The 12,335-nt window shown below is 37.3% G+C and overlaps 1 protein-coding gene across 1 annotated transcript in view; it reads left to right on the top strand.

Moving 5' to 3' along the window:
* The window catches only part of TRIM24 (tripartite motif containing 24), a 54,482-nt gene that overhangs the window by 16,413 nt on the left and 25,734 nt on the right, over positions 1-12,335 (top strand). Inside the window, exon 2 of the mRNA XM_018918526.3 lies at positions 3,843-3,961. Within this exon, the coding sequence (XP_018774071.3) occupies positions 3,843-3,961 (119 nt within the window). The remainder of the gene's footprint in view (positions 1-3,842; positions 3,962-12,335) is intronic.

Raw genomic sequence — 12,335 nt, 5'->3', positions numbered from 1 at the left:
CTCATTGTACTCTTCTTTTTTGTTTGAGTTGGTGGTCGATCTCCCCCTGCCGGAATTACAATTTCCCAAGTCCAAGCTGATTTCAGCACAGTTGCTGAGCTGGCTTTCCTTGTGGCCTATAAATTCTGCAGTTCTGTGACAAATTCTTCTCCCCCAACTTTGTTAACCTCCCCCTAGATCTGAGATAACATTGAGACAACAGCAGCCCTTTTATCTTATCTCAGGTTCCTGCTGTGGTGGCTTATCTTACAGTCCAAGTTCCAGGTATCCAGGGAAGCATTTTCAGGTGGCTTCAGTGGTTGGTGGTGGTCACAGATTTCAGCTGTACCAGAACTTGGGGTGATCTTTCTTTGACTACTGATTTGCATACGAGCAGTTGCTTCTTTACACACATTTCCACAGTGGGAATTTTTTATCCAGATGCATTACCCAGAATGAGCTAACCAGGTCTCACCTCTGCCAGGCCTGGAGGTAGCACTACCCTGTCACTCCATTCGGTGCTTATCTCATGGCAAAGTCGAACTGTGGCTGGGACAATGTTTGAGACAGGCAACTGTGTTAACTCCTTACACCTGGAACAAAGGAGCAGCTAAAAATGTGGGATTTGCTCACTCACCATCCTCACAATTATGATGATGATGTTTATGAAGCTCCTCCCAACTTAAGTCATATGTTTTCACCTTCCTGTGTTTGCTTCATTAAAGAGAAATAAGAACCTTATAGAATTACTTTGACTAATAGAAACCCTGATACTTGAGATTTTTTTGGTTAAATTCACCATTCTGATGTTGACTAAATCTGGGTTAAAACTTATTTGTGTAGCAGTCATCAATTCAGCATTATAACAAAAGCAGGTTTACCCTCACACAGTGGCAGAAGAAACCCTGACATAAGGCTAGACAGCACAAGGAATTCTAGAAAAGAAAATTCACTAAGATTTTGAGAGTTTTAGGCAATTTTTCCTTTTTTCCCCCCTTTTCCCATGTCACACTAGAAATTCTAAGTGGTTTCTTGAAAAGGTAGTTGGCAATATTCTGTTGGTGAAAAGGCACTGGAAATATTTGGTTTTGTCTTGGTATGCTTCCTAATTTCTTGCGTCCCCTTCCTTGTCTTCAAGACCAACTCAAGACATCTGTGTTGACCTTGATATAAGGAACGGAACATAATGATGCCTTACTTGTCCAAGTAAGGGAACAATATGTTTTAAAGAAATAGATTAAATAATGAATAAGTAGGCACACAGGATGCTCCATGGATCTGGAACCAGTGGATAAACAGATAATGAGGAGTACAGTGGGTTTTGTGGTAGCTATGTAACAAGAGGCAACAGTGCATGCCATAAGAGAAATTCAGTGGAAGGTCACCTGTAACACTGGGAGCTCTCAGGGAATGCAGTCAGAGACCCCTTCAGAGGACTCTGTAGGAACATAAAAGGACTACTGTTACTAAGAGGTAGATGCATGCAAACTAGTTCTAGAAAAGGTGATGTGTATGCGTTAGCCAGGAAGTACACTGTAATCTGTCACTGACATGTTCTATGAAAAATCCTTTCCTAGTATTTTTCCTTCCTGAGGAGCTGAGAGACCTCAAGAACAGAATGCAAACAATTATCTGCTGCTGTAGAGTGCAACAGGTGGATCTGTGATTGGTCTCATGTGGCTGTTTCTAATTAATGGCCAATCACAGTCCACGTGTCTCGGTCAGAGACAAACCTTTGTTATTCATTCCTTTTCTATTCTTAGCTAGCCTTCTGATGAAATCCTTTCTTCTATTCTTTAGGTATAGTTTTAATATATTATATATCATAAAATAATAAACCAAGCCTTCTGAACATGGAGTCACCTTTCTCATCTCTTCCCTCATCCTAGGGCCCTGTATCAGTAATCAATATTTATGATCATGATGGAATAAATATCTTTTTTGTAAAGTTTTGTGACACATTAGAGTAGAGGAAATAACCTCTGTGTGTCCAGGGTGCAGCAATAAAGAATGCCTGCTTTTTAGTGCTTCAAATTGTGTTAGAAAGTTTCCTCCCTAGCTTATTTTGGTATAAACCCAGAGCACTGTGCTTTGTCAGGGTAAAGAATGAGCAGTGAGGGAACAGGGAGAGGGTGGTTTGTAATTGGTGCTGTTGAAAAATGTAAAAAATAGTCTTTTTTGGAAAGTGTGTAGCTTGAGTATTAGGAGATGTGTTCACTCTTGACTGTGGTAAATTGATTTGCTTAATTACAGGAGAAATTCAGTACTTGCAGTTCTGCTAGCTACTTGACTTACCAGAAATGAATATCTCAATTATCTGTGCAGATGATGATATAAAAAATGTTACAAAAGTTGTAGCCAAAAAATGGAATTTGTATATCAAAGGAAACTGCAAATGTGTATTGAAATGCAGACTGGTAAAATGGCATTTAGAGTAAAATCAGTCTTAACATCATAGCTGTTACGATGAAAGTGAAATGCCTTGATAACAAGTGAAAAAATGCTTGTTGATTTTCCAGAATAAGAATTGCTTTAGTGAAATGGGTGGACTTTTATTACAGCACTGCTTTATACTGAGTTGCAAGTTAAATCTTGAGCAAAAGTTAAATTCGTTGGAAGAATCTTATGAAAAAGTTACCTAAATCTTGTATGAAGCAATTAGAATAAGGAATTAAGTTCTTCTGCAGAAAGTGAAATATTGAAGTTTCTGTACTTTTACATTTTATTGTAAAAATGAAACAGAAAGTGCTTTAAGACTGCGCTGGTGAGTTATATACTGGCGTTGAATTCATTGGGTTAAACAGATCTTTGTTTCCTCTCAAATAGGAGCTAAGGTCTAGAATCTATGTCAGTGTAGACTTGCATGACTATTATACTGTAGGCTTTTTGCATGTGACTTCCATGTCCTTATTTCAGCCTAACTTAGTTTCAATTGCTTCCTTTTTTGTTTTTAATGACCATGGTAATTTTCTTCAAGCAAGATATCAGTGCCTAGCATTTTAGAGATTTTTATTTTTGGATGTTAAAAAAAAGCCTCAGCTAATATGACGTTCTTATTTTCTGAAGCTAGAAGAGGTGTCTGCCTAAAAATGTTTATATAGATCTTTTCCATTTCAACCTAGTACTCACAGCTCAACCCCAAGTTTTGAACTTTACTTTGTCCTTTCTAGTCTGTTGAAAAGACTAATTGTTTAACCCTTTGTGTTACTGGTTCTCAGCTTTCTTCAACCTGAGGCCTAACTATGTTTCTGTCTTAGAATTGTACCCCATTGCGTTTTGCAGAGGAGAGAAGGGAGAGAGCCCTGTTTATTTATTCCTACATTTTTCTTGCTTTCCCTTGCTTAATGTGAATGTAGTCATGATATAAATACAGGTCAGTTCTTCCTCTCTACAACTCACCTCATTAAATTTGAATGTACTGCATTTGGGTTCTCATGTGACATGGATCAAGGTCAGTCATGTCACTGCTGGCATGTTTGTGTGTGTGTGTATGTAATACTACTCAGTGTCCCTTATTAATATTCCATACTAATAAGTGTTTACTTTAATCAATTCTATAGCAACAAATTGTCAATGGGAATACGTTCCCTTTATAGTAAAATAATTATTTCTTTATAAGATTAAGTCAAATTCCTTATGGCATTGTAACAAGAAAGTGTTTGACCTTGGGTGATAGAATATGTCAACAAGTAAATGTTACTTCTGTGATAAATGAGAATTTTCTTTTTCTTGCTCACACCTTATTGACAGGAAAGTAGGATTACATACTTTCAAAAATATTTATCCTTGCAAGTTGTCTTTGAAATGATTTAATGTATCTTAGTTTGTGCAAGCATAATCAGATTTTCTTTTTTCCCCCCCAGTCGGTGTTATCCGCTGTCCAATTTGTGGTCAGGAATGTGCAGAGAGACACATCATAGATAACTTTTTTGTGAAGGATACCACAGAGGTTCCCAGTAGCACAGTAGAGAAATCAAATCAGGTAAGTGCATTAACATGTAATCAAGTTAACACCTTTTGGACGTGTGTGCATATCCTTGGCTTCTTGCTGTGTGGCCTTTTTGCTCTTCATATGCAGACAGAACTTCAACTACTTTGACATCACATGGGGTAGCTACTGTAGAAATCATTAAAATATAAGAAAATGCATGTGAAGAAGGTGGTTATGTTACCCTATACTATTTTTAATTGTTCATATAAACTTGCAGCTTAATAGCAAAAGATAAAAGTAAGGAATATTCATTAGAATGGGAATTTCTGTACTTTAGACAGGGTATTTGAAGCACTCTTTAAAGCAAAGATTTAAATAACACTACACCAGGAGATCTAAATGGACTTTATCACATTACTGACAAAACATGGCATTAAATAGCTGGAGTCCTGTTGCCAAGGAAGAGGCTCAAAATGCTAATTGGAGAGGATGGTATACTGTAGGGGTTTCTTGTTTGTTTTCCTTATGCAGGCTGCCTCTTCTTCCCTTTGCAGTCAAGTAATAGCCATCTCATAAAAGTTGCTTATCTGGAAGAACAATAATATTGGGTTTTTTTTCTCATGATGTTTTTTTCATGAGGCAATTGCTAGCTAGTGTGGAAGCAATACCAAGCAAATAGTCACATCTGTGTAAGATCTCAACTGAACCTCTGTTAGCAAAATATTGCATGTCTTCATTTTTAGCTAGTAAGGGAGCATCTCATGCATCTCTTTACTCAAGGACTTTTTATTAAACTCCAGGAACTTACTGTAAATGATCCAGCCTCTTTGGATGTTGCTGCATTCTTCATAAGAATAGTACAGTAAGGTTGCTATATCAGTGTGGCTTGCATTCCAACTCATGCCCTAATATTTGGCTGGTGGTCTCCTTTTATTTTGAAAATTCCTCTTTTTCACTTTCCCATTTTAGGGGGGGCTGAATCATTGGCTCTTGAGCTGTTTGCTTCAGGGGCAGTGTCTTAGAGGTCCTTTGTTGGGCCTTCTGCTCCTTTCAAGGCTTAGCTGGAATTTGTGCTTGCTTGTGGGAATGGCCACATCTCTTGGGGGCAGATGACAGGAGGCAGTCAGGTTTGTGATTCCAACTCACTGGCTATTGAAGGCATATGTGGTGTCATCATCTCTGAGGAACTGAACTTGTCTTGCAAGCCATTAAACTGTTCAGATTTTAAGGAGTTTTGAAACTGGATTTCTGAGAACTGATAGACCTTACCAGAAACTGAGCTGTGAGTCTGGAAGTACAAGCTGTGTTCTTGAAATGTAGGACTGTTTGAACTTGGCTTTTTTTGGATTTGGCAAGGAGAAATGTTTGTTTTTTGTTTGTCCCCTGGGAATTGTAGGATAATATCTGAGTTTTGCAGATGGTTGTGAGATTTACACAGTCTCTCAATACTGTACCAGTAAGATTGATAAAATGAGTAGTCCCTGTTGAAAATTTGACCATAACTTTTATAGTGACTTTAAAATTAGGAAGAGAAGCAAGATAACAAATAATGTTATGCAGAAGCAGTCCTAAATGTTTGGGTTTTTTTTGAGAGGGTGGGGTGTCCCATAGCCTCTGCTTAGTTACATAACAAGTCCTCGACAATACTGCTTTGGGGAGTGGTGATAGAAATTGATTTTTTTTTTCCCCTTGGGACTAGTAACCAATTTTTTGAAGTCTCTGATGACCCCCTCTTTCTCCTCATAATATTTTTTTTCCTTCCTGTGAAAGTTAAGTGGAGAATTCCATTTACTGAGTGATGTGAGCCTATGTCAGGGAGGTTCTTGAAAGAATTCGTGTTTCCTTCAGATCCTTTCTAGACTTTGGTCTTACTCTTCCATTTCATATTTGTTTTTCTCTCCCTCTGACACAAATCAGCAGGTTTGCACTTTAAAAGCGAGTCCATTCTTTAGCTAAGGTCCTTGGCTGAACTCAGCACACTTTCTGTAGCAGTTGAAGGCAGACCAGCAGCCTTTGCTGAACCAGCAGAATAGGACATTCATGTGCTTTTTTGCCGACTTTTTTCTAAAAAGATGGAGCTAGATGTTTTGTTAGATGCCTGCTAAGTGAGTGTGGACCTTACCTCTTGGAAACTAATGATGTGCAGTTTTCATCATTTAAATAGATTTATTTTGGTATGATAATGAAACTTTTTGTACATTCCTTTGTACCTTGGCATAAGAGAAAAGCTACACTGTTCTGTAAATGTCTCTGTTGTGGAACAGCAAAGTTAAATCAATAATAGTTAAACTGATTAGTGTACTGTCCAGGAGGGAATGTTATGAGGTTTAAGGATGATACAGCCTTCTAATCAGCCTGTCTTGTTTTGCCTTTGAAGGAGCAAAGAAAAAAGAAAGAAAATTTGCGATTAGTATTGGCAACAGATCAGAGAAATTAAAGTAGAAAAGATACTGACACTTGTAGGAAATACTGCATCAGAGATCATCCAAATTGTATCCAAAACTGTGGCAATTTTACAGGATTTTTTCCACTGAGGTAGTTGATTTGTCTTAAGTAGTTTTGCAGCTTTATTTGAACAATTAAGAAATTAGAATTGGAAGCAAGTCATGGGTTTTGTGCAAATATTGTTGTGGCTTAGAACCACTGGTCTGTATCTATGATTAGCCTTATATGTGTGTTTGCAGGAAAGGACTGTTTTATTTCAGTCCAAAAGAGACTGCAAAAGACCTCCTGCAAATAAAATGTTTGATTGTTTCAGATTCAAAATAGTACTACTGCTAAAGCAGTTTTTAGCATACTGAATTAAAACTGCAGGAGTGAATGGCATATCATGGAGCCTGGCGTTGTGGGAAGAGAAAACTGGAACCCATGAAAGTTCTGTCCATCTATTTATAATCATGTTTATCTTACCTGAGCCTGATTTGGGCAGTTCAGTACACTACTGGCATAGCTGTGCTTTCTAGCAATTTCTGCTGAAGACTTCAGGAGCACAAGTGAGCATGAAGAAAGTGTAGAACTCAAATTCCCCAGTACATATTCCACAAGAACTTTTCTGGGTAGCATTAAAGGTTTTGTGCTGGCTATTAGCATAGGAAACTTTGCAAAAGAAAAGAAACTCACAGGAAATGCAGTAATTGTGTAGGTTGTGGGCAGATAGGACATAAATACTTTGAAAGAGCAGGTGCTTTATAATTTTTTTTTCACATTGTGATTTATTGAAAGACTTGGCAAAAATTATCAGCTTCTAAAGAGAAGTTTGAAAATAAAAATAATTATACTTCATTCATAAGAGTGAGCAGAAAGGGGCTTGAGACCTAAGAGATGGTGCTGAAGCAAGTGCTAGATTTGAATAAGACTAAAAGGTAGAAAAGTGAGGGAAATTTAGGGACTTTAACAGAAGAACATGGTGTATGCAAAGCCAAAAAAATAAAAATAAGAATTGTGAGATTGATGCAAGAGAGAGGACTTCAGTGATAACGTGGGAGTTGGTGCAGCATACTGAGCCTCTAGTGCATTTTAGTCTAGGTTCTAATTCTCATAGCTTTTGTGTCCAAAACAGAATGTTTGTAAAAATATTTTTGATGGTAAAACTAACATTCTATAACTTTACCAGTTACTGACCTGAGAGTTTAAAATATTGTACTAGGAATGAAGAAGAGTTGGGTTTTATGTGAGATGTTGGGAATTGTGATAAATGGATATGATTTGTGCTAACTAAATTGTAACTATATCAATATTTTAGAAAATAATTGTTATAAAATAATAAAGGAAAAATATCTGTGATTAGTGTTATAAAGCAGATGGGCCCCTTGGCAGATGTTACATGTGAAAAACAGGATACAGGATGTAGTTTTGAGATAAGCAAGATCCCAAAACAGAATCGGCCTTGGGATGAGCAAAGCTGGGATGGTTCCAGGTATGGGGTTTTATCTATCAAATAATAAGACTTATTTGGAATATAATGCTTACTTATATAACACAAAGCTTAGTATGCATGTATAACCTGCCAGGTTATTCAGAGGACAGCAAGGAACACAGCGAGCCTTCCTCTGAAAAGACCACCAAAAAGCCAGGAGACCCTGTAGCAACTAGTGGAGCATGCACTGTGCAGTGTAGTGATGTAGAGTTCAAGAATCAAAAATAGGAGGGGATTTAGGGAAAAATATTGATTGATATTTATTAGCATACAGTATATAAGTGTAGTTTGGATTCCTTTGTTTCATACAAGAGGCAGGGTGAGAAGCCCTCCCCATACCCTGGTTGGTTTTGCTTATGCTTTATATGAGCCTTAATCATACCACATTTTTGTATATGCTTGATTATATTTAATATACTTAATTGTATTCATTTATATAAAATTGCTGTTCAATTAAAACTGCTAAATTCAATTTTGTTGTTTATTAATTAGACATATAGAACTTCACTCGCAACAGGAATGTTGTAACAAAACAAGGTGTTGGCTTAGATCTGATACTAGATCCAGATATTAGGAAAGCAAGTCTGACTGCCAGAGGTGATTAATAAGGAGAGTTTAGAACAATAAGTTTAAGTTTGTATGGTGTTTTATTGTGCTTAAAGAGTTTATAGAGTTTATAAAGGCTGTACCTGTGACCAAAACATCTCTGAAAGCCAGTGGTTTATGAAGGTGGGTGATACACTCAGGAAGAGTCACAGTATGCTCTTGGATGCCTTGAAGTGATGTGGGTATTGATGGGATGGTGGGGTAAGAAGGATTTCATGCATTTTGAACTGTCAGTACATGGTTCATATTAGGAATTACATCTAGTCTCTGCTTTTGGTGATTTTGTATGTGCCAGGAGATAGTTGTGTAAGCATTAGCATCAGTGAGGTTTGGATCCAGTGGGGGAAAGCATTGCATCTAATTTACATTGGTGAAGTTTGGAGTTCACTGAATATTTATATGGACTACTTTGCTCTCTTCCTTTGAAACCTTTGCTTGACTATTTAATCTCTTTAATACTCAAAGTGTGTTTAATTGGAAGAGTGGTTACTTATTACAGGAGCTGAAAAGGCAGGTCTATTACCTCAACTCTTGCAAGTAAATGTGTTTTTTCTGCCGTAAAAGCTTGTGTATTTTCTTAAAATAGTACTTACCTGCAACATGCTGAGTAATTTCTGCTTTCATTAAATTTGACTGAAGGCTGAATGAACACTTCCTGGGGTTATAAATACTAGAACTTGTAACTGAATTAAATGTAATTACAAGGAAAACTCAATTAAAAATAAATGTCTGTCTGACCAGAATAAAGGCTTGTAGGTTAACTAGGGAGAGTTTTCTTTGAAATCACTGAAACAGTGCTTGTGTGAGTCGCAAAAATAAGAATGAGTTTTAGGTTTTGTAAGTGCATAACAAATATTTGCAGTAATTATACTTTCATGTGCATTAGATGTATTGCTTAATGTAATAACTAGGAATTCTAGCAAAATCCAGCCTATATCTGAAAATGCATATTTCAAATCAGGAGTGAATAGGAGCAAATCTGATGCTACCTAGAAGGCATTGCTGTTTTGACAGCTTGAGTTATGATGTTATAAAGTTATAAAAGCTTTAGAAATCTGTCTCCTGTCCACTTGGTGGATTTCAAGAATATAAAGGTGGGATACATATTTTTGATACTACAAAGGAGGAGTTTTTATTTTATTTGGCAGCACCTGATTATTGCTTATTGAATCACAATTTTCATCTCATTCCACATACAGCAGGTCAAAGGAGTTAAAAAAAGCCAACTAAAGCATATTGAAAAAAGAAAATAGATGAAGCTCTTGGAATCTAGGGAGAATTAATAACTTCAAACATTCTTTTGAACTTACCTAAATCTCCTGGCATGTTCATCTGCCTGATTTTGCTAAAAGTGATCTGGAAAGGCTGTTGTGGGGAGTTTGCTTGGTTGGTTTTGCTTTTAATTTGGTTCCTGCCTCTTTGTTTGTTTGTTTTTGTTTTGCTTCTTTGACTTAAAGAATGCCTTTTTTGTTCTTTTTTGTTCTTTTTTGGTTTTTTTTGTTCTTTTTTGTTCTTTTTTGTTCTTTTTCTCTGCTTATTTTTTTTTAGGGCTGGGTTCTTTTACACTAGAAAACCAAATATCTAGTATGTAACTCTCCATTCTGACTTTCAAAAACATGTCTGGGTATTTGGGGGCACAGCACTATCACACCTCTCTGGCCACAAGACTGAAGTGAAAACTTTCTAGTGCTGCCCATTCAGTTCCCTCTCCAGTCAGCATTGCTGGTGTAGCTGAGCCTTGGGTTATGGTGGTGTAGTCAGTCCTGCTGTGCATCACAGTCTTGCAGAGAGTTGCACTGGCACAAAAAGGAGGAGACAACTGGCTAAAGAGAAAGGAGGGAGAGAATTTTTTCCCCCAAGAATTAAGAACAGTTTTAATTTTTTTTGTTTTGTTTTTCAAAATTTCATTTAATTTAAGGGTTAATACAAGTGTTACACTCTAACCCCAGCTGGTAACCAAGCACTATGCAGGCTTTTTTACTTCCTCCTTTCAGTTGTTTCCACCCTCCCTCCCCACCTCCAGTGGGATGGGGAGGAGAATCAGGGCAAAAAAAAAAGTCAAAACTGTAGGTTGAGCTAAGAACAGCTTAATAAATGAAAAAAAGTAATATTAAATAATTATAATAATAGTAGTAATGAGAGAGAGAGGGGGGGGGAGGAGTAAAGCCCAAGACAAAGAAGTGATGCCAAATAAATTTGCTCACCCACTGACCAGTGCCCAGCCTTTCCCTGAACAGAGATTGGTGCCTCCCACCCAACATCCCCATGGTTCATATGCTGAGCATGATATTCTGTGATCTGGAATATGGTATGGAATATCCCTGTGGGAAGTTCAGGTCAGCTGTGCTGGCCACACTCCCTCCTTGTGCATGTGCATGGCAGAGAGCATGGGAAGCTGAAAACTCCTTGAGTTTGTGTAAGCACTGCCTAACAAACTGATGTGCTGGTTGTTGCTATCAATGTTATTTTTGTACTAAATCTGAAACCACAGCAATGTGCCAGCTACTAAGGAAAACCCCCACTCTATATAGCCCTGCTGAAATCAAGACAGAAAGTAAAAATTTTCAATTTCCTGATTACAGTTCACTTCCTTTATTTGCTTTATTTCAATTTTCTAGACTTTTTAAATGATGTCCTGACTTAGGTATTTTTCCCTCATCTACTGGTCTGGATAGGAATAAGAAATTTTGTTTTTGTTAAGAGAAGAAGGGGAAGAAAAACCAAGGAGAAGTTAAATTTTTGAGATTATTTTGTAAAAGAAAACTTTCAGGCCTCATTTTTGTAAAGAAACAGAAAAAGGGGCACAAGCCAAATTTTTTCTCCTTTGTAGGTTGCCTTTAATGAAAAGAAACTGCTTCAAACTCAAAGAGACATCAAGAGGGGTCAACAGCCCTTGTGTTGTAACTTCATTTCTCATAAGATACTTGCTTTGAGAGGTAACATGATCCAGAAGCATAAGCACAGCATTGGGAATCTGGAACTCATGTTCAAATTCCAGTTCTGTCAGTAATTTGCTATGTGGCCTAAGGCAAATTTTGTGCTAATTTTCCTTTCTTTCCTGAAGCGGAAACTGGAACATAGTTCTATGTATATATTTTTTTATCTGCATGAGATATAAATAGTTCCTTCCTCGTTAACTTAACTTAGTCTATATTTACCTTGTGTAGGTACAGAAGTCGTTTGGTTGAGTTTTTTTAATCAAACTGAAAACAAAACTAAAACCTAACATTTTCTCCTTGTTGCTCCTGCGAGCAGAAATCTGTCACTGTGATCTGTAGCATGTTGCAATCTTCAGACACCTGAGGCTTTGGTTTGCAGCAGTGCTAAACATTGCCAGAAATGGGTGGTAGTTACCTCAACCAGTACTACATAAGCATGTTCACTATTTTTTACTACCAAAACCCCATTGAAGGTAGGACTGCAGAGGCATTGTAAAGGAAGGGTAAAAATGAAAAGATGTTATGCGTGTGTGACGTGGTGTTGTCCAGCATTCAAAGTTTTCAACCTGTTGTTCAGATTGTGGTACTGTAGCAATTTTTTCTTGGGTATGTATTTACTCTGTGTAGAGAGGTTTTGGTCTGCTGATGCGTTTGTTTTCCTTAATTAGTTCTTTTTCCTAGGTCTGTTTGGTGTAGTCCAAAGAGCCCCAGGAGTTACCAGGCCACAGTTTGAAAATTCTTGTGCGTTGGTTGCAAATCTGTTCTGTAGCTTTTTTGACAATCTTAACTGGAATACTGTCTGATGTGATGCTAAGATTCTTGAGAGGAACCTTGCTGCTCAGTATGGTGTGTTCTTCCTGAAACTAAGCAGGTGACTGGAAGCTAAAATTAAAACTGCTGTGTGAACTGAGGGAGGCTTCTAAAATCAGAGTAGTGCTGCTTGTTTTCTGTCATTAGTAAATAT

This window comes from Serinus canaria, chromosome 1A, assembly GCF_022539315.1.
Source record: "Serinus canaria isolate serCan28SL12 chromosome 1A, serCan2020, whole genome shotgun sequence".
Classification (NCBI taxonomy): domain Eukaryota; kingdom Metazoa; phylum Chordata; class Aves; order Passeriformes; family Fringillidae; genus Serinus; species Serinus canaria.
The sequence above is the reverse complement of the archived record's forward strand: the minus strand, read 5'-3'. Positions and strand labels throughout refer to the sequence as shown.